The sequence below is a fragment of the Notechis scutatus genome, chromosome 1 (genome assembly GCF_049901735.1).
Source record: "Notechis scutatus isolate UNSWTSFEM ecotype Mainland chromosome 1, rNotScu1.2, whole genome shotgun sequence".
NCBI classification, from domain to species: Eukaryota; Metazoa; Chordata; class Lepidosauria; order Squamata; family Elapidae; genus Notechis; species Notechis scutatus.
Window position 1 is genome coordinate 239,205,033 of NC_142009.1, and position 21,330 is coordinate 239,226,362.

Sequence of the window (21,330 nt, forward strand, 5' to 3'; positions counted from 1 at the left end):
TTTGAAGAACCCGCTGGGAGACGATTTAGAAATAAATATATTTGCTTGTATGCTTAATTCCCTACTCAACTGACTTCAGTATTCATTATTTAACTGCACAACATGACATACTCATTATCTTTAGAGACTTTTATGGGCTTTTTCTTGTTTCACCCTGTTTTATGTAGGGTAGAATTTTAAAATGTACAAAATCAATTAAATGATTAAAAAGCCACATGGTGCCCAAAAGCAGCTGGAAGTTAAAATGAAAAGAATGGGGGAACAAAAAAAAAAGATTCTAAAAAAAAGGGGATCATTAGGATTCCTTTTTGGCACAAGTAACCCCAACTGGGTCTCAGCATGTGGCAGAACAGATCAACTCTACTTGGATTCAGAAGCTAAGCAGCTTTGGACCCGATGAATAGATAGGGGAGATACTGGGCATTAGGTTCATCTGGAAGTCACAAAAGAAAACACCAATGGCAAACCTGAAAGCCAGTTTATGTCGTGGGTGAAGGCATCTGGCCAGAAACCAAGAGACTATGAGTTTGTTCCACAAAGACAAGTAAATTATACCTTGGGCCAGTCATACTCTATCAACCCTATCAGAAATGCAGAAATGAAGACTGAACTGAAGGCATCCAAAAAAAGAAAGAAAAAAAACACCAGCCCTAAAATGGAAGAACGCCTGTTCCAGATTTTAAAACATAGGCAGGTTGACTTGGATGAACAATTTTCTTCAAGTTGCTTGGCTCCAAACAGTCTAAGAAATGCAAGCACTTCAAACGAGTCAGAGAAACATACTGGGAACTAATGCAACTATGCAAAATAGAGCCACAAAACAGTCCGTCATCAAAAGCTTTCTTCTGCTTCAGCGATATTTATGAGTCATCTTCAAAAGCAGCTCCATGTATTTAGCAGCGGAGCTTCTCCAGATATTCTGCATCTGGCATAAGTTGGTAAAAAGGACTCTTGGCTATCACAATCATCAGTGCTTGCCAAGAGACAGTGCAGAGTCCAAACTCTCAAGCTGCCCTTTTAGGCCCACAGGAGGAATGAAAAGCTGTTCAAAATGGGGATAAACCTCTATCAAGAACACTTAGTCTCATTACTTGTGAGACTTCCACCTTGTCTGTGATTCAGTCTCCATTTATTTATCGTCTGCTTCAAACAAAAAATTTAAAAAGGGTTCCATGGTCTCTTCTAGACAGATAGAATGTAATGCCAGGTGGAATATAATATCATCAGAAAACACTTCAACCCCCCACCTTCTGAGTTACTTTCCCTATCAATTTCATGCAGTGGCTGAAATGCAGAAGACAACCTTCCAGTCTCCTATAAATCCCCAGTGAACACCTGCCCTAGAATGGTAATCATTTGCCAAGCCCATTGACACAAGTTTCTTCCCATTTCGCATTTTACAGAGTGCGTCTAAATTCTCCTCACTCCTCTCTCTTTTCTTTAAGTGCTGTTCTCTCAAATCACAAGTCAGAAGGCGGGCTTGCTTCTTTCTGATCATTATCTACTTATACTGCCAGTTTATGTCGTGGGTGAAGGCATCTGGCCAGAAACCAAGAGACTATGAGTTTGTTCCACAAAGACAAGTAAATTATACCTTGGGCCAGTCATACTCTATCAACCCTATGAAGCAGGCAATAGCAAACCACTTTCAGAATCTTGTCAAGAAAACTTCAAGAAATTGTCCAGGCAGCTGCCATAAGTAAAAAAAAAACTGACTTGAAGCACCAAGGACTCCTCCCCCTAAAAAAGTTACACCGCTACCAAGAAAGTTACAGGGATGTGTGTACGAAGTGATCCAGAGTTGCATTTGATTTGAAGGAGAATCTACTTATATCTAACTAGCAAGGTGTGATTACAGAATAACAGAGTTGGAAGGGACCTTGAAGGTCATCTAGCTGAAGCAGACCTACACCATTTCTGACAGACGGCAGTCCAGTCTTTTCATGGAAGTTTCCAGTGATGAAGCTCCCACAACTTCTGAAGGCAAGCTGTTCCATTGGTTGATTGTTCTCGCTGTCAGAAAATTTCTCCTTGTGATATAGGTCCATTATTTCCCGTAGAAGAGAATATACTTAGCTCAGAATTGAACTGTAGAATCCTTGATGCTATCTAAGCTTGGTTATTGCTTGTAGACAGTTCATTACCCAACTAGGCAACATCATCAATAATGAGATGGGCAACATGTTAAATAAATAAATAAAATAGATACTACGCAAATAAAATAATCAGTGCCGATGTAATTACTAGTTGCATAATGGTGATGTTAACCGCACCAAACTTGACTGCAGAAAATACGACTTCAGCAACAGAGTGGTCAATGTCTGGAATACTCTACCTGACTCTGTGGTTTCTTCTAACCCCAAAAACTTTAACCTTAGACTGTCTACTATTGACCTCACCCCTTTCCTAAGAGGTCTGTAGGAGGCGTGCATAAGTGCACCAACGTGCCTACCGTCCCTGTCCTATTGTTTATTTTTCTTATATGTATCCATTTCATGTATTCATAACTATGTATATACTTATACCTATTATCTTGATTGACAAATCAAATAAATAAATAAATAAATAAATAAATAAATAAATAAATAAATAAATAAATAAATAAATAAAAATAATAATGTTACTTAGTTGGGCAATGAAACATCTGCAAGCCAACAACCAAACTCAGAGAGCAGCAAGGAATCCATTCATCATTTTGCCAGATTGATTGACTGTTTGCTTTGGAATCCAAAGTCTGAGAACATCTGCCACAGAACATTTTTTTTCTTCTATTTTCTATGTGATGATTTGTAATGCCCTTTATCATGTACTGTCAACAGTACAGTAAGAGTTTAGCACAAAAGTATTTTTAATTCAAATATATAATCATATAATCCCAGGAAAAGACAAAAGTGTCTTGAGCAATTTGCCAGGTACAGCAGGTGTGTCCACAAGCGCTCTTTCAATTCAGATCTGGAGTGCTGCACAACTCTCCCATCTATTGATCTAAAGCCCAATGTTATAACCAGAATAGTTGAAAATCTGAGGAGGGAGGGAACAAGCTAGCTAGCTAGCTCAGGATGACTCTGCAATGTCCATTTAGAAGTGGCTCCTTACCCTTTCTTGACTCCCTGCCTTACCAAAAATTTATCTAGCTACTTTCTATTTGGAAAATAATAATAAAGCACTCTCGACCAAAAAGCTCTCTGAGAATTGAACACTGACATATATCCATGTTCACCCAAAGAGACCTCTAAAAATGCACTGTGTTCCTCTGTTCTCCAGTATTATCAGTGGCTAAAGAAAAACATTCAAGAATCATTCCTCGTGGCCTTGAACATAGCAGAGAGGAGGCAAAGGATATTTTTTTCCTCACACACAAAGATTCAGGCAAGGGTGATGTCACTGCTAGCCAAATTCAATAAACCATATGCATACATTTAAGGGGAGGGGGAGATGAAGACCCTACAGATGGTTCCAGCTGGGCCCAGCATTTGATTAATCGCTTGAATTACCCCCCTTTGCTACAAAATAATAAAAATCGGGGGAGGGAAAGGAAGAAGGAATGCTAACAAAAAACAATGCAGCTTCTGGGAAAAGATGGCTGCTGAACTTTAAAAAGTCGCTGGCTTCTACAAAAAGAAAAGCCAGGTCTACCAAGTGGAACAAAAAATGGAACTCTATATGCTTTTTGCCAATTTAGGCCTGGAGTGGCACAGGCAAAGATTTAAATCCTAGGCACTCAAAAAAAGAAAAAAGAAAAGCATGCCCCACAAAGGGTGGTTTCTGATACAGAAACAAGGAAAAGAGGAAGCTTTTTCCTGCCACCTGGCTAACATGGTAGGAACCTGCTTAAATGCTGCAAATTGAACTGTGGTTGAAGGAAATGAGAACATGCAGTACACCAAGGAGTGATAATTAAGCCTCTAGTCTATTACAGGCTTACCTTGTCATATAATCCAACTGAACTGAATGAGATCTACTGCCAAATGTGTGATGTGCTTATTTGTGCTTCTACCTGAATATAGATCTATTTAAAAGAGCTAAAACCAACGTAATAAATGCTACACTTCACACCCAAACCAGAAAAGGTGATTTGCAGTAGGCATGATCACATATGCCATACCTGAATATCCTTATAGGGAATATATTCTCCTTGGGCTCACACAGGGAAGTATGTTTTGGAGGCAAGGAAGCATCCCAGATACATCTCTGCCTACTTCAAAGCAACTTGCAACACTTGTATCTCAAATGCAGATTTTTCCTGGGTTCACGAGTCTCTCATGCAGACATAGGAAAACAGGAATTGATGTACTATATGCCTGCTCCAAAAGACTTTTCTTACTTTGAACTGAAAGTGGAAGTTATCCTACACCAAACCCATCAAGGAACATAGACTCAGAATTGAGCATCACACTGCCCCCAGGTTTCTAGCCACCAAATTAATTTGTACTAGCAAGGTTAGGGTTTTCACAAATAAACCTATTTCCCTCCCTCCACCAACACCTTTTTCATTCTATTTAATTTAATTTAACCCATTTAATTACATCCATTTAATTTAGAACAAGGGAAAAAGAAGCCTGCCTATCATTATTTTTTTAAATACAGTAGTCAGAAGCCCAATGATTTAGATTCTGCCCCTTCATGTTATAAGAAAATGCAAGATATATTTGATTTGACTGACTATAGGGGCTGTCTTTCTAGATCCCTTTGAATGACCATGCAGCTTCAACCTCTGTGGGTTCCCTTGTCAGACCACATGGCTGGCCCTCTATTACAGTTTTCTGGGAAATATCCCCCTTCCCTTGTTCCTAACTCTGAATTGCAATCTAAAAGAAGAGCATAGAAATTAAAATGCATTTCTAGAATTGTACAATTCATTTCAAGGCTCTGGAAGTCCGTGAAGCTAAACCTAACAGACTGAACCTGTTTGCTTTGGTACTACTTTGCTAGAAATGTCTTAGGTGCACTGGACCTGTGCCATCTAGAAAATAGTACGTAGGGTGGGATAATAAGACTGGAAAAATGTTTTAAAAGATATGAACACAGGCTAGTGGAGGGTTCTAAAAAGGCGGATGGGGAGAATAGCCACATAAATCAAACGACAGATCTGCATTCATCATCTCATAGAAAATTCTGAGTTGACATCAGCAGTTTTAGCAGGGTGGCCATACTAATCATATAACACAATCCTGACAGGTATCTCCCTCCAGGTAGCTGGGTATAGCTGTACCTCAGTTGGAAGAATTCCACTCAGGATAAGCTAAGCAGCTGCCACCTGTTGTGAGAAGGTATCCCTCCCCTTTTCTGACAGTATTCAGGAATCTGGGTAAAACAAAAGGGGAAATCCCCTTCACCAGGATTACGTTTTTAAACAAGTTGCTCCAGTAGTTCCCCCCTTTTATCCCCAAAACAAGGCCCAAACAGTGCATAGTGCTTAGGTAAGCCGCATACCAAAATAACAATAAATGAAGGATTTAAAAAATAGTAAAAGGGACAAAGTACATATTTCAGGAATAAGAGAGCTAATGAGGCCTCTATATGCAAATTCGAGCAATCATTAACCACTACAACTCAAATAAAAAAACTCAGAATGTGAACAAGGGTAAATAAACACTGCCGGTGTTTTTGACCCTTAGCAAGTTTAAGATGTGTGGACTTCAGTTCCCAGAATTCCTCAGCCAGCTATCCAATTAAGCACAGAAGCAATTGAAAAGAAATAAAATGTTCCTGACGCTTCTGCCTGTACTTCCCCTGTCAGCTTTACCTACAGATTCCAGTCTTTCTCCTTGGAAAGATCCAAGTCCCAGGCTCAAATAGGAAATCTATTGCTATAGTCCTTGCTACAGGTAGTCTTCGATTTATGACCGCAATCGGAATCAGAATTTCCATTGCTAAGCAAGGTAATTATTAAGTGAGTGATGGCCAATTTTACGACCTTTTTACCAAGGACGTTTAATGAATTACTGCAATTGTTAAGTGAATCAGGTGGCCATTAAGCAAATCCAGGTTCCGCTATTAACTTTGTTTATCAGAAGCCAGTTAGAAAGGTAGCAATTGATGATTACATGCAGGGGTGGGATTCAAAATTTTTAACAACCGGTTCTGTGGGTTTTGCTTAGGTGGTGGGCATGGCTTGGTGGGCATGTGACTGGATAGACATGGCTTGGTGGTCATGTTATTGGCTGGGTGTGGCCAACTCAATATCACTCACATCGAGGTACGCATCTCCTCGCCTGGCCTCTCGTGACTGTGGGGATGCTGCAACAGTCATAAGTGTGAAAAATGGTCATAAGTCACTTTTTTCAGTGTCATTGTAACTTTAAATGGTCACTCTACACAAGCAAAGTACCAGCAAAGGAGGAAAAAAAACTCCAGAGACGTTCCTGAGACAGGAAGTCTACTCCTGCCAAGAATGTAATAAGGGTTAACGGAGAGGCAGTTTCTGTAAGCAACACCAGAATGTTTCCTTCCTGCCTTCCTTATAGGATTAGGCCAGTAATTTCTTCTAACAACCGGTTCTCCGAACTGCTTAGAATGTTAACAACCGGTTCTAGTGAATAGGTGCGAACTGGTAGAATCCCACCCCTGATTACATGGCCCTGGGATGCTGCAACCATCTTAAATACATGCCAGTTGCTGAGCCCCCAAATTTTGATCAAGTGACTGGGGATGCTATGACTGTGGTAATTGCAAAGACTGGTGTTGTAACTTTGAACAGATGCTAAATGAATGGTTGTAAGTTGAGAACTACTGACTAGGGGGGAAAATACCCTTCAAATTCAAAATCCCATCTGTGAGAGTTTGCAGCAGAAATTCAACTCCAGAAAGCACACACAGATGACTGATTCAGCAGGATTCATAAACTTCTTTATATACATAGTAACACAAAGTAAAGTTTACAATACCATTAGTAGTTTCTTCCAACCTAACATAAGCAAAACAAAAACAGCAGCTCAGGAGCTCAGAACAGATTACTCTACTTTAGTTCAGCAGGCAAGCAACTTAGTTTCACTTTAGAGCTGAGCATGCGGAGCTAAGCCACGCCCAGACTCTCAGCCCCCAATTCAGCTTCCATTGGCTGACTTTGTTAACCATGTCTGTGCCAGTTCATGAATATTCTGACACCATCTTGAACCCTATCCCTGACTTTTTCACTGGAAGAGTGTAGTGGCTTTATACTGTTTTGGAATATCTACAGTACCTCCATCCTGCCTGCAGACTCTCAAATCCATTACAGTAGCCACTCTGAGGGATCTCTGGTGTTCTATAAGCTTGGTTGTTTTCTTGTAGACCTTTCATTACCCAAATGAAGCAACATTATCCATGATAGTGATGTTAGCATCAAGACTGGTGATGTTAACTAGTTTGACTAATGAAACGCCTGCAAGAAAATAATCAAGCTTAGAGAGCACCAAGGTCCTCCTCATTTCAACCCTGAGCTACAAATATCCTCCTTTATTACCCTCTCCAATTTCAGAAAAGTAGCACTCAGCACTTTCTCAGTTAAATGAACATATAACTGACATCCATGGACATCCAAGGCTGCTCCTAGTAAGGTAAAAGGATTGCCCATGCTCTTTCTCTTTCAGCACACAATTTGCTCTGCCTGCAGTAATTTTCACTGACATAAATCCCACTTCAAAGGATTATACTTCTATGAGCCCAAAATTCTTGAGAACAGAATATATGCATCTGGCCAGGAGTTCAGAGAGAAGCAAAATTAGCTAGAAGTAGAACTGCAATGGAAATTCCACATAGCGTTTTACATAGTTTTATCTTAACCAGCTAATTCCCTTTGAGATAATTTTTCTGTTCTTCCCATTATTTTCCCATTTATAGCTAAACAAGGCTATTGTTTTCCAGAGATGGGGAATGTGGAAGAAAACTAATATTATCAATAAAAGCAAAGGATATATATCTTTCATAGTTCAATGCCTGCGGTAATCATTCCTAATTCTTAAATGTATGTTTTCAATTCTGAATAAGTGACTAAAGTTAACAGTAAATTTGTTATGTACAGTATTTTTGGATACATATAATTTGGAACATTATACTATGAGAGATACTAGAGAGAGAGATCCACTACTGGTTCTTCTTTCACCCCATCCTATCAGCAAAGATTCAACACAATTTCATTTTGTGGTGCAGATTACGTAAAACAAATACATAGCATTAGTGCTGCTGTAAATTATTGAAAGGGATGCTGAATAGCTCCCATAAAATTTCTTCTATCCTTCCCTTCCTGTTTTAATCAATTGTTTGTCCATACAGGAACTGATTCATAGCCTGGGTCAGCTAAGTAGCTTCTGTTGAAAGACTGTCAACAGTTTTTTGACTATGCAAGTAGAATTTACTGGATTTTTGCCATGTTCTTACTTGTTATCACCTCCAAATAGTTGGTGATACAAGATTTTTATGTTAACGCTTATGGATGCTTTCCTAACCTGGCTTATTCCTCAGAACATTTTAAGACATATAAGCTACTTTCTACCAACATAAGCACAATTAATTAATTTTTAATTTTTCAGTTCTATAATTTTTGAATTATATTCCTGTTTGAAAAAATTATCAGTCATATTGTAATGGCTTACTTTATTCTCTTGGTTGACATGATAATTTTTATAATATACATTTTGTATTAATTATGTTTTTGGATGAGGCTCATTCTCCTAACACAAACCCTCTTCCCATCCATTCTTATTGTTTTTTTTTTTCATGTAGAGCAGAGGTCCCCAAACTTGGCAACTTTAAGACTTGTGGACTTCAACTCCCAGAATTCTAGAAGTTGAAGTCCACAAGTCTTAAAGTTGCCAAGTTTGGAGACCTCTGATGTAGAGGGAGGATTTTCTCATAACACAAAAAAAACTCACTTTGAATTGGCTTCGTTTGTTCTTAGTAATGATATCACACAAATCAAAATAGCCATAAAGAGACAATACATGATTTTCATATAATACCTATGTGACAAGTCTCAGGAATAAAAGAAATAATAGTTAAATCAGAAGGGAAGAAATAAAACACTGGCTCTAAACAAGGATAGAAAAGTTTAAGTTCATGAAATTGATAAGTCCGTAAAAACAAAACTCCAGATTCTCAACAGATCTCCTTCCCAAAGGAAACAGTACATTTTACCCAGCACCCATGCTATACTCGCATTAGATGATGTTTGGCTCTCTTCTGTCCATGTTTTGGTTTAAGATGGTACTACATATTAGAAATAGAATAACAGAGTTGGAAGGGACCTTCTAGTCCAACCTCCCGATTGGGCAGGAAACCCTACACCTCTTCAGACAAATGGTTATCCCATCTCTTCTTAAAGACTTCCAATGTTGGAGCATTTACAACTTCTGGAGGCAAGTTGTTCCACTGATTAATTGTTCTAACTGTCAGGAAATTTCTCATTGGTTCTAAGTGGCTTCTCTCCTTGATTAGTTTCTACCCGTTACTTCTTGTCCTGCCCTCAGGTGCTTTGGACAATAGCTTGACTCCCTCTTCTTTGTGAAAGCCACTCAGATATTGAAGACTGCTGTCACGTCACTCCTAGTCCTTCTTTTCATTAAACTAGACTTACCCAGTTCCAGCAACCGGTCTTTATATGTTTTAGCCTCAGTCCTCTAATCATCTTTGTTGCTCTTCTCTACACTCTTTACATGAAGTTCTTTGGAGTTCTTATTCTTTATAACCAAATAACAAAAATGTGGATATCACAGTGTTCTGTCTCACCTGTATCCACAGGTGAGAATTCCAAGTTCAAATATTCAAGCAAGCAAAACCAGACCAAAAGAGTTAACTGCCTTGTTTTCACAGTTCTTGGCAGTCTTCCTGGAATCCGTCTGGCAAGTTTGAACTGTCTATAAATCACAATGCAAAGGGGCCACCGGGAGAGGCCGTCCAAGGCAGTGATAGCGCCCACCCATCCATGGACGGGGAGGCAAGGCGACGGCCTGTGCCACGTCCTCCTCCGAGCTAAGCCCCGCGGAGTCAGCACCTCTGCCCGATGCCCGTGCTGCTGCAGCATTTGGAGCTGCCAGCACATTTGGAGATGCATGGGAAGGGGATGGGCTGGGCAAGGGGTGGAAAGGATGGGCGGCTTCGGGCTCTCTCCACCGGACCCGCTGGCCAGGGAAGCAGCGCTGCTGTCGCCTTGCCTCCCTGTCCGCGGATGGGTGGGCACTATCAGTGCCTCGGGCAGCCTCTCCCAGTGGCCCCTTGGGGTTCGGGCTGGAGGGACTTGGGAAGGAAGCCAAGCTTGGGTTGGCCCGGCTCTTTTGCTTGGCAGGCGGGCACCCACCCGCGGCTCGCTTTCCTGGCTCTGCCCAGCCCACACGGCTCTGGCGTGGCCCTGGCGGGATGAGTGGAGGGCCCGGCGGGGAGATGCTCACTGCCTTGGCGAGAGCTCCGCCGCCGGGCATAAGGGCCCACCTGTCAGCTGTGCTGGACGCCCCAGATGAAGCTCTTTGCGCTCTGCCCGGCACCAGGCAGGGATGGCGGCTGGGCGCTTCTCCCAGGGTGGGCCGATCCTGCGCTGCGGCCGCGGGAGATTCGCCTCCCTACATGGGGTTGGGCTGCCCTCTCGGGCAGGGGAGGCTTTGTTGTACCCGTAGTAGGGCATCGTTTTTAAAAGAATTGGCTTTGCCGGCGAAGGGAAGGCGGTGACAGGAGCACCTGAAGCCGAGTGTCTCCGCCGGACTCTGGTTGCAGGGAGGAGCCCTGGCTGGCCGTGAGTGGCTGCGCCAAACGCCACGGCGTTGTTCTAAATGCCACAGCAGCACGGGAGAAGGGAAAGCAATGGTGGTGGAAGGTCTCCCAATATGAAGTGCCCCACCAATGCCAAGGTCAACATCCAAGCCGTCGCTGCCCACCCACCCGAGGATGCAAGGGGGGGGGAATTAAGTCACCCCCGTAAAGACAACCTAGCCATTTTTGGGGAGGTCAAAAAAAAATAAGGCCCGGCCTTATTTTGTGAGAAACACGGTATCATGCAACCAATCTACCTATAATCAGGAATGAAAGAATGATGGAAGAAAGGCTTATCTCTGCCCACCTCCCCCATAGAATTAGATAAAAATAGAAGATTGCATGAAAGGAAAGAGCTATAAAATAATTTCTGTAGTCCTACACAGGACTCGCATTTGAAATTCCGACCTTTTTAAAAATAAAAAACCTACATATAATGGGGCATGTTCTTTAAAATTCGGACTTATGACAGGAACATTGAGTCACTCTATGATTTGAATTTGATGGATAACTAAGGACCAAGGTTAAATACCTTTATACTGGAGGCTGGCTGGATGAGCTCTGTGATGGATACCTTGTCTTGCTGAAGCCTTCTTTTGACCAACTTCGAACAGCAGATGTTGACAGAGTTGAGAACATGCCAGGAGTTGTACTCCACAAAGGAGCGGCTGTCAATGACCAACATTCCTTCGGTCCCATTCTTCAAAAGGCTGGCAAGTTTCTTGGGATCCATCACTTTGTGTGGAAGTTTGTCACCGGCCATGGTAGACTGATCCCTTCCGCAGCAAGTGGGAGAAGAAAAGGAACACCCAGGGAAGAGAAGCCAGCTCAGATATCCCAGAAGTGGAGGGGGAAGGGGAAAGGCAACTTGAGAACAATCAACTTCTGCCACGCTGCTAAAGCCCCGTATGACAAGTCATCGTGCCAAACCTGTTAGGGAGTGCAGAGAGAAAGAGAAAAAGAGGAGGAAAAAGTAGTCAGATATTGCAAGTATGCCATGTTGGTTCTAATGTATTCTGCTCTAGCTCAGATCTGGGAAAAACTATAGTCTTTAGATCAGAGAGTCTCCATACTTGATAACATTAAGACTTGTGGGCTTCAATTCCCAGATGTCCACAAGTCTTAACGTTGCCAAGTTTGGAGACCCTTGGTCTAAAGAAAACTCTATCTAATGCTACCATTTCAACCAGGTATATCTCCAGAAGCATTCAACTTATCTCCCATGCAGCAGGCACCAAATTGGATAAATGAATCAGCTAGAGGAAAAGGAAAAAGATATCCTAAAATTATAGCTTATGTATGATGTTTCAAATTTGATTTTGATTTAGTCCTAGATTCTTCATCTGTACTTTACATAATTTACTGATTACTGTCTTACTGTTCCCTAATAACACTATTCTTTACAATACTCTGTTTTTGATGTTTTGAAGAGTCTAAGCTTCTGCAAAATACAGAAGTATTACTTTTAATAAAGTAATTTGCTTACTCCATCAAATAGCCTTCAGAATCACACATTCCAGATTGAATTCACCTGAGGCAAAACTCAGCCTTGCACGTGTATGCCTTAGAGCAGGGTGTCAAACTTGTGGCCTGGATGCGTCACATGCTGGCCACGCCCAGTCCCAGTTTAGTGAAGGGAAAAAAGTTGTGATACGTCACGAGACAACAATGTGTCATCACAAGTTTGACACCCATCCCTTAGAGTATGTTGTAGCATTTATCACTTTAAAACTTTTCATTATCCACACCATTATGAGAGAGACATCCCGAATATTGAGTCGAAAACTACAAACCTAGCATATGAAACTCCTTTTCTACATTACAAAAATCATACCACAGAGCATGCATAATTTAATTTTGCATATTAAGAAATGCATATGTATTCCTGTTTGATCACATGCTTGTTAAAGCATCAGGCAAGGATTAAGAAGAGCCAATTAAAGTATCCATGCAGACACGAAACTCATTGGGTCATTAAGCCAACCAGTTTTGCTTGAATCTAACTCACAGGTTTATTGTTATGGGAATAAAATGAGGGGAGTTTCCAAGTAAACCAACTTGAACTATTAGAGGCAAGAGGGTGTATATAACCATAATGCAATAATATTTTTTTAAAGTAAAACACCATCTACTGCATCTGGAGGACCAAACTTCATCTAGGTCCTAGGATATGTTTCAGATCGCATCCATACAATATTTATAGCATAGTATTTATTTAAAATATTTGTATAGCTGCTCACCTTAAAACAGAACTCTGGGCAGCTGGTAAAAAAAAAATAGAAAGCCAAGTTTAATAACAGCTTTTCATTTTTGGGAAATAGTGGTTTCAACACAGCCCAGAGTTGGAAACCACCATATTAAAAATTCTCACTTACTTGTAAAAATGGATATAAAAACTAGCCTCATAACTTAAACCTGTTGAACTACACCTCTTGAAAAAACTATCTGGAATAGATTAATTTGCCTATTGTTAATAAAAACCATTATAAAACATAAATGATTTGCAGTACATTTATCTTACTTATTTACATTTGCCTTTCTTATTATCAGAAAACCTTACATTGATCGGGCTAGAAACCAGACACATCAACTTCAATGGTACTTAAAAGGTACATACAGTTGCGTTTGAGTAAATCTCAATGCATTTCAATAGGCCATATTTCCAAGTAGATTTGAGGGATCCTTGGTGCTCTCTGAGCTTGATTGTTTTCTTACAGGTGTTTCATTACCCCAAACTAGGTAAGATCATCAGTGCTGATAACAACCAAGATCAGAGAGCACCATGGATCCCTCATTTCAATCCTCAGCTACAGATATTCTTCTTTATTGGTACCAAGTAGGTTTGAAAAGGAGTATGCTACCATATATTCAGTTTACCTACCAATACTAAACTGGAAAACTTGTGCACACACTTTGAATTGTGTTAGATGGGGGGCATGAAAAGTATAACCACATTTTCTGTCAGGCGCATTGCTAAGAGATCCGGTTTATTATGGTCACCTGAAACATTTGGAGGAAGAAGGGTGTTCTTCTGAGAGAAATCACAGTAGCCTATTTTTAAAATAAAAAAGGAGTGAGGTGAAGGAACCCTGATAACAATACCAAAAAGTCCTCTTTTCAATACATTATTTGCCCATTCCTTTCTCTCTCCAGTGTGGATTTTAATTTTTATTATTTGTGTCTTTGGTAAAAGATGAACTGCTCCTTTGGAGTTGGCTGGAATAACCCTTTCTCTCTTTTGTATTTTGGGGCAGGCTTTTCAAGCTGAAACAGCTCCTAATTAAGAGAAATCTGAAGGGGAAGATGGAGGCTCCTGTGATTGTTATAAAGTATACTTCATTATGTGCTTTCAGCCACCCGGAGGATTCCCTGCTGTACCTATTCCTACAGAAATGAAAATAATCAGAAAGGATGCAAATTAATTGGCTTTTCATCTGCTTTCCACACTCCTTGCCTTCTTCAATCTTTTATCTGTGGAGAGGGAGAAGAGAGGAAGAACGAGGAAAGGACCAGCTGAACATTTCTCCAAATTCCACTTTGGAGAAATATTAATTGAAACAGATGGACCAAGGCATTTCCCTAAAGAGAGCTAGATTACACAGGCAAAGGCAAGAGAAGGAACAGTAGAAAGAAACTGAGGATTGGTCAAATAGCAAAGAACCAGCCAATGAATCAGAATTCCATCTTTATTTCCACTTTCAAGTTCCCGAAGAATGGTCAAGATCCAGGGATATCAAAAGGCAGCTCAAGGAGATTTTGAAAATATTAATATTTTTAGAAATTTCTCCCTCTCTCTCATCTGTCTGTCTGTCTGTCTCCATCTTGGCCTTTCTCTGGACAATAATACAAAATACCTAAGTAACAAATAGGAAAATACATAATGCAGAAGAGAAAATTAGCATTAATTGTTTAAAAATGTTGTTCAAAGGAAGAAAGTATGCATTTAATATAAGCCTGTTTGTGCAGGATGAATTTCCAGCCTTTGCCCTCCCTTTTGTTTTCAACAGTGAAAATGGTTTGTTTAGGATGACTTAGCTAACTAAAATGTTCTACGTTTCTTCATGCACTTGCCTTGGTAATGTCAACCAGCATCCCAGACAGGCTCAAATATTCACAAACTGCTTTCCAGAAATAGAATCAACAACTTGATGAGGGTGTGATGCCCTAGATCAGTGTTTCTCAACATCAGTAACTTTAAGAGGTGTGAACTTCAATTCCCAGAATTCCCCAGCCAACATGCTTTAAGTTGTCAACATTAAGAAACACTGTGTTAGATGACACATACTGTGTAGGCAATCTTCCTTTAGTGAGAGATAGACATTTTGGGTGTTTTTAAAACAAAGGCAGAACTTTGAAGGAATGGAGCAAATCTGTGGTGAGTAGTCTCTGATTGCTATTGATATCAACAATGAGAAGTAGTCATCCTTCAGAATTAGCAGAACCAGGTTGCTAGGGAAGAATGTTACCATCAACCAATGTTATCACCATCCCCTTACTTATGTTTTAGGCCAAGGGTCTTCAAATTTGGCAAGTTTAAGACTTGTGAACTTCAACGCCCAGAATTCCTGAGCTAACATGACTGGAGGAGGAATTCTGGGCGTTGAAGTTCACAAGTCTTAAAGCTGTCAAGTCTGAAGACCCTTGTTTTAGACAATTCCGTCTCAAGACTATAATCTCCATTCTACCACAATTTTGATTGTATTCATCTCCTATGAGAGTAGTCTTTCTCCCTGGATGGGCTGAAACTTGAAATCCTATTCCTTGAAATGACACCATTACATTACAGAATTTCTTTCTTTCCCATGCTTATCTTTTCATCTTAGTAAGGTATCACTACTGTAGAAGCTTTCTCTCTCTCTCTCATTAGGCTCACCAGGTGAATGCTAGATGAGGCACCCCCTGAAAGATAAAACACTATTTATGAGCCATGGTGATGCAGTGGTTACAGTGGAGCACTGCAGGCTACTTCTGCTGACTGCCGGCTGCCTGCAATTTGGCAGTTCAAATCTCACCAGGCAAAAGGTTGACTCAGCCTTCCATCCTTCCGAGGTGGGTAAAATGAGGACCCAAATTGTTGGGGGCAATATGCTGACTCTGTAAACCGCTTAGAGAGGGCTGTAAACGCACTGTAAAGCGGTATATAAATCTAAGTGCTATTGTTATTTCCGAAGGCAGGACATAATCAGGATGCAGAGACCCAAAGAGTTTCTGGGATTCATCTTCTATCCTATGGGTTCATTCAGACATGCTCCTAACATTTGTTCGTATTACTTTTGATGAACTCTTGCTTAACCTTCTTTTTAAATAACCAGTTTATTAAACTTATCAAATATAATAAAATACTAATGAAAACCCTTGCCTAATCTTTAAATGATTCCAGAATTTTTATACAGTTAAAATCTTGACTTCATTGGGAGTCATCTGTTAAATCTGAAGGTTGACTTCCTATTTCTAAAACTCAAATTAGGACCCTTATGAAGATAGCCCTCTATGGAATGCCATTCTCTTAGGACAGAGGTGTCCAAACTTTTTGCAACGAGGGCCAGATTTGGTGAGGTGAAAATGTGTGGGGGCTGACCATTCAGCCTGACATTCACGGGAACCACTGTGCAGTGAAGGGAAAAACGCCAGCTGGCGGGGATGAGTGGCAGGCTGAGCCAGTGGGGAGAAGAGCCTGCAGACTGCTCAAAATTTGAAAACAGGCCGCAATTAGCCCCTGGGCTGGATATGCCTGCCATAGGTACACCATCATGGTTATATACTCATATTAAGCTTAATTTAATTAAGTCTTCAGGAAATAAAAGATTTATTAAACACCTGGTGAAGCCAACATAAAGCTCTTGTAATCAGCAATCTGCCTTTCTGTGATGTGGTCATAAAAAAGGCAAATCTAAATATTCCAGGTTGAAAGTCTTACCTTTTTGCACTCCTTGAAACTACATGACAAGCTACTGAAGGCTACTCCTTCAGATGTTTTTCTTTAAAAAAATAATTCTTAGATAAATAAACAACATGTTTTCAAGGGAAGAGTCTGAGACTGGGGCGTTGGTCCTTACCTGATACGCCCCTTCTAGGCGAGCCGCGAGGAGCATCCAGACTGTGGGATGTGCTTCTGAGTCCTCTTCTTTCAGGCTGAGCTTTAGACGAGGAAACGCTCCGCCCCTCCCACGTGGCATCGCGCAGCGTCTCCCCAGTTTTTGCGATAACGAGAAGAGAAGTTATTAATCCTATCTAATCAACTATTGGCTCCTTGGCTGAAAACAGGAGTCCCCACCAGACGGAGATGCTAGGGTGGGGCTGGATGCTCCTCGCGGCTCGCCTAGAAGGGGCGTATCAGGTAAGGACCAACGCCCCATTCTCCTCGAGCCGCTCGGAGCATCCAGACTGTGGGACATACCAAAGCTTGGCTGTCCTATGGGTGGGACTCCGTCTGGCCCGAAGAGCCCCTCCGGATCATTGACAACCCTCTGTAAGACCCGCCGGCCAAAGGAGGCCTCAGCTGAAGCATACGTATCGATCTTGTAATGCCTGATAAACGGGGACGGAGAGGCCCAGGTGGCTGCCCTACAAATGTCAGCAATGGGGGCTTGTGTGGCCCAGGCCGCGAAGTGGCTGCACTCCTGGTGGAATGGGCAGTTATTCCACGGGTGCCGGCAGAGAATGGGAAAGGTAACACCTGGCGATGGTCGCCCTGATCCAGCGGCTGATAGTGGAAGGAGAAACCTTGAGCCCTAGTGTCTTGGGTTGAAAGGACAGGAAAAGAGATTCCGACCTTCGTAAGGACTGAGTGCGCTTAATATATATACGCAAGGCCCGTCTAACATCTAGGGTGTGCCAAAGAACCTCCCTGTTCCCGGAGGGTCTAGGGCAAAAATTTGGTAGAACCAGTTCCTGAGATCTATGGAAGGGCGAGTTAACTTTGGGTAGGAAAGTGGGGTCAGGCCGCAGGGACGACCCGGTCTGCATGGAACACACATAGATCGCTCCTGACTGACAGAGCTGCTAATTCCGACACTCGACGAGCAGAAGTGATGGCTACTAGAAAAACTACCTTAAAGGTGAGGAACTGAAGAGATGAGTCCCTCAAAGGCTCAAACGGAGAACGTGTAAGAGAAACTAGGCCCTTGTTGAGGTCCCATGTGGGAAACCTGTGAACAGTGGGAGGGCACAGGTTGGTGGCACCCCTAAGGAAGGATCTAACCCGGGGTGATGGGAAAGGGGCCGTAGTTATCACAGGAGACCACTGTTGAGAGGGCAGAGACTTGTCGTCTCAGGGTGTTAGGTGCAAGCCCCTTGCGAAGGCCTTCCTGAAGAAATTCCAGAATCTGAGCCACGGAAGGGAGAGAGGGTCAACCTGGGACCCACTACACCACTTGCAGAACCCCTTCCAAGTGGCATCATAAATTCGTGTAGTGGAGGGTCGCCTGGCGGCCAAAATAGTGTCGATGACATGGCTTGATAGGTTCTCGCTAGTCAGACGGATCCGCTCAACTTCCAGACGGCTAACTGTAGCCATTGAGGCTCCGGATGTAGAAGGGCCCCTGAGAGAGGGAGACCCTGTCCGGGGGATCCGCCATGGGGCGCTACCGATAGGTTGCGGAGGTCCGCAAACCACGGTCGCCTGGGCCAATAGGGAGCCACCAGGAGAAGGTCTGCCCTCTCCTGAATGAGCTTCTGAATGACTCTGGGCACTAGCGGGAGCGGAGGGAAGGCATATAGGAGCCCTGGGGGCCATGGGCAGCGCAGAGCATTGTGGTTCTCCGCCCGTGAGACGGATACCGGGAGAAAAACCGTGGAAGTTGTGTGTTGGATGGGGAAGCGAACAGATCCACCACTGGAAGGCCGAATATCTTGGGCGCTTCCTCGAACAGGGATGGATGAAGTCGCCATTCTGCTTGGTCCACCGTGGCCCTGCTCAGCCAGTCCGCCTGGGTATTGTCTATCCCGGAGATGTGTTCGGCTTTTAGTGATAGAAGGTTGGCCTCTGCCCAGCGGCAAAGGCGCTCGGCTTCCCTCATCAGTTGAATTGACTGGGTGCCCCCTTGCCTGTTGATATGGGCCTTGGCCGTGGACGTTGTCTGTGAGAACGAGAACATGGTGACTGCGGATCTGGGGAAGCAGCGCAGAGCCAGATGGACGGCATGGAGCTCTAGCCAGTTGATGCTGCATCTTTGTTCGGTCGGCGACCATTTGCCTTGCGCCGAGTGAGTTGAGATGGCGCTAACCGGATAGACTTGCGTCGGTAGTGACGGTGAGTCTTTGAGGCTCCGCAAAGAGGTGGCCTCTGTTGATGGCGGGATTGGTCCACCAGAGAAGAGACGTGAGGACCTTTGGAGGGACCTTGACTCTGATCTTGAGTTGCTTCTTCCGGATCTTTGGAGCAGGAGCAGGAACCACTGGAGGGGGCCTGCTGTGTAAGCGGGCCCAGGGAATAATAGAGATGCATGACACCATTTTTCCCAACAATCTAGAGAGGTCAAGCAAGGCCACCCTCCTAGAACGTCTAATTTGTTTGACCAGGGTTTGAATGCTAAGAAACCTCTCTGGGGAGAGAAAAACTCTCTCTGAGACCGAATCAATTATGGCACCCAGGTGGTTGATTCGGGTGGAAGGGTAAGTTGGCTCTTTTGCCAATTGACTAGAAACCCGTGTGCCCGTAGGGCGGAAAGGGTGACCCTGGTATCCCTGACTGCCTGGGACTTGGACGGGGACAGGATAAGGATATCGTCCAAGTAGCAGTGGAGGCGGACGGGAATGCTCCTGAGGTGGGCCGCCAGGGCCGCCAGGACCTTGGTGAAGGTCCTGGGGCCGAGGCCAGCCCAAAGGGTAGGGCCACGTATTGATAGTGAAGGCCATTATAACAGAACCTAAGGAATTTGTGATGAGAGGGCCTGATAGGAATATGAAGGTATGCCTCAGAGAGATCTATGGAGGACAGCCAGTCTCCCGCCTGGTGCCTAGGAGAATGGATTGCAAGGTGTGCATTTTGAATTTGCGCTGGATAAGGTGACGGTTGAGCCGTTTCAGGTCTAGGATGGCTCTCCAGCCCCCAGAATGTTTGGGCACAACAAAGAGATGGGAGTAAAATCCCTTTCCTCTCTGAGCCGGAGGGACAGGTTGAATGGCCTGAATATCAAGCAGGTGATGGATGGCTGCATCCATTAATGCACGTTGGTGGGATCCCCTGAGGAGGGGATGGGAAGAAGCGATCAGGGGAGTGGATTTGAACTCGAGGGCGAGACCAAACCTTATTGTGTCTCTAACCCATGCATCGGAAGTGGATTTGTCCCATTGGGCGGCGAAGTGGCTGGGCGGCCACCAATGGGGAGGGAGAAGGAGGCTCTACCTTCTGCGGTAGGGCCTTCCTCCCGCACCCGAAAGGGTCTCTTATAACCACCCTCGCCTGGTCCTGTCGCCTGAGTCCGTGCGATCCTGGGATCGGAAGGAAGGGGGTCGGGGAATCTGGGCGGGAAGGGGGTTGGTAGAAAGGGCGGGAAAGCTCCTCCGAAAGGGCTGAGAGCCCCTGGTCTCCGATCTTCGAAGAAGGGAAGGCAAGTACTTCCTCTTGCTGCGACCCTCGACCAGCAGGGGTTCGAGGGCCGGGCCAAACAGTTTGTCTCCTGTAATAGGGGCAGTGGCCAGCTTGACCTTATTCTTTACGTCCGCCTGCCAGTGTTTGAGCCATAGCAGGCGACGAGCCGTGACGTGGGACGTGATGGCCCTGGAAGAGAATTTCACCGACTGGTAAGTGGCGTCAGCCGAGAACTCGGCTGCAGCCACTAGCTTCAATGTCTGGTGCGCCCTCAGGTTGGAAGCAGGACGTGTTCCCTGAGCTGACGTAGCCAGCGGATAGAGGACCTAGTGAAAAAGAGGCGGCGGTAGCTGACTTAATGGCCCAGGCGTCGGATAGGTGGGCCCTGCAGGGCCAGCTCCACCCGCTTATCCTCAGGTTTCAAGGCCTCTAGGGCCTCACTAGGTGTAGAGGAGGAAGCTAGACCCACAATAGGGTCATCGACCTCTGGAATGTTCAGGAGGCTGGACAGTGCCGAATCGAGATTAAAGAACCTCTTGTCTTGGCTAGAGGGTGTGGGAGGGGTCCCTGTGGAGGATAGTTGCTTCGCTACCAGATCTACGAATATGGGGGGAAGGGATGACCTCAGCTTCAACCACTGGTTGGGTGAAAATGGAATCTTCTGGGCCCTCTGGGATGGGGGAGGTCAGCAGGGGCCTGGGAAAGAAGGCCGAGACATTCTTGGCCTTAAGAAGGAGGGACTTGAACATGTGTGGTTTGAAGAGCCCCCAAAGGAGGGTTGGTCAGTCAAGTGCCCTCGTCCTCGGACATCTCCCCCTCCATGATGTCAGTCTCTAAGGGAGGTTCACTGTAGCGGGAGGAACCCATCTGGGAATCCTCCTCCTCGAAATCCCTAAAGTCCCCTTCCTCCTCAACCTGGGCCCCAACCGGAGGAGGGCTGTCCCTCTGAGAGAGTACCTGAGCAACCGGGGGACCGGTTGTGGAAGGGATCTGATAGACAAGGAGTCGTGCTCGGAGACTCGAGGAGAGAAGCCTGATCTGGACATGTGCTGTAGTTCCTCTATAACACTCTGGCGGAT

The 21,330-nt window shown here is 43.9% G+C and overlaps 1 protein-coding gene across 2 annotated transcripts in view; it reads right to left on the bottom strand.

The window, feature by feature from the left end:
* Nucleotides 1–21,330, bottom strand: part of DUSP8 (dual specificity phosphatase 8) — a 128,666-nt gene that overhangs the window by 82,636 nt on the left and 24,700 nt on the right. Inside the window, exon 2 of one of the 2 annotated variants that reach the window (XM_026668247.2) lies at nt 11,252–11,649. The exons of the other annotated variant lie outside the window; for it this stretch is intronic. Coding sequence (XP_026524032.2) covers nt 11,252–11,482 — 231 coding nt within the window. The 5' untranslated portion in view covers nt 11,483–11,649. The remainder of the gene's footprint in view (nt 1–11,251; nt 11,650–21,330) is intronic. 2 annotated transcript variants of the gene reach the window in all.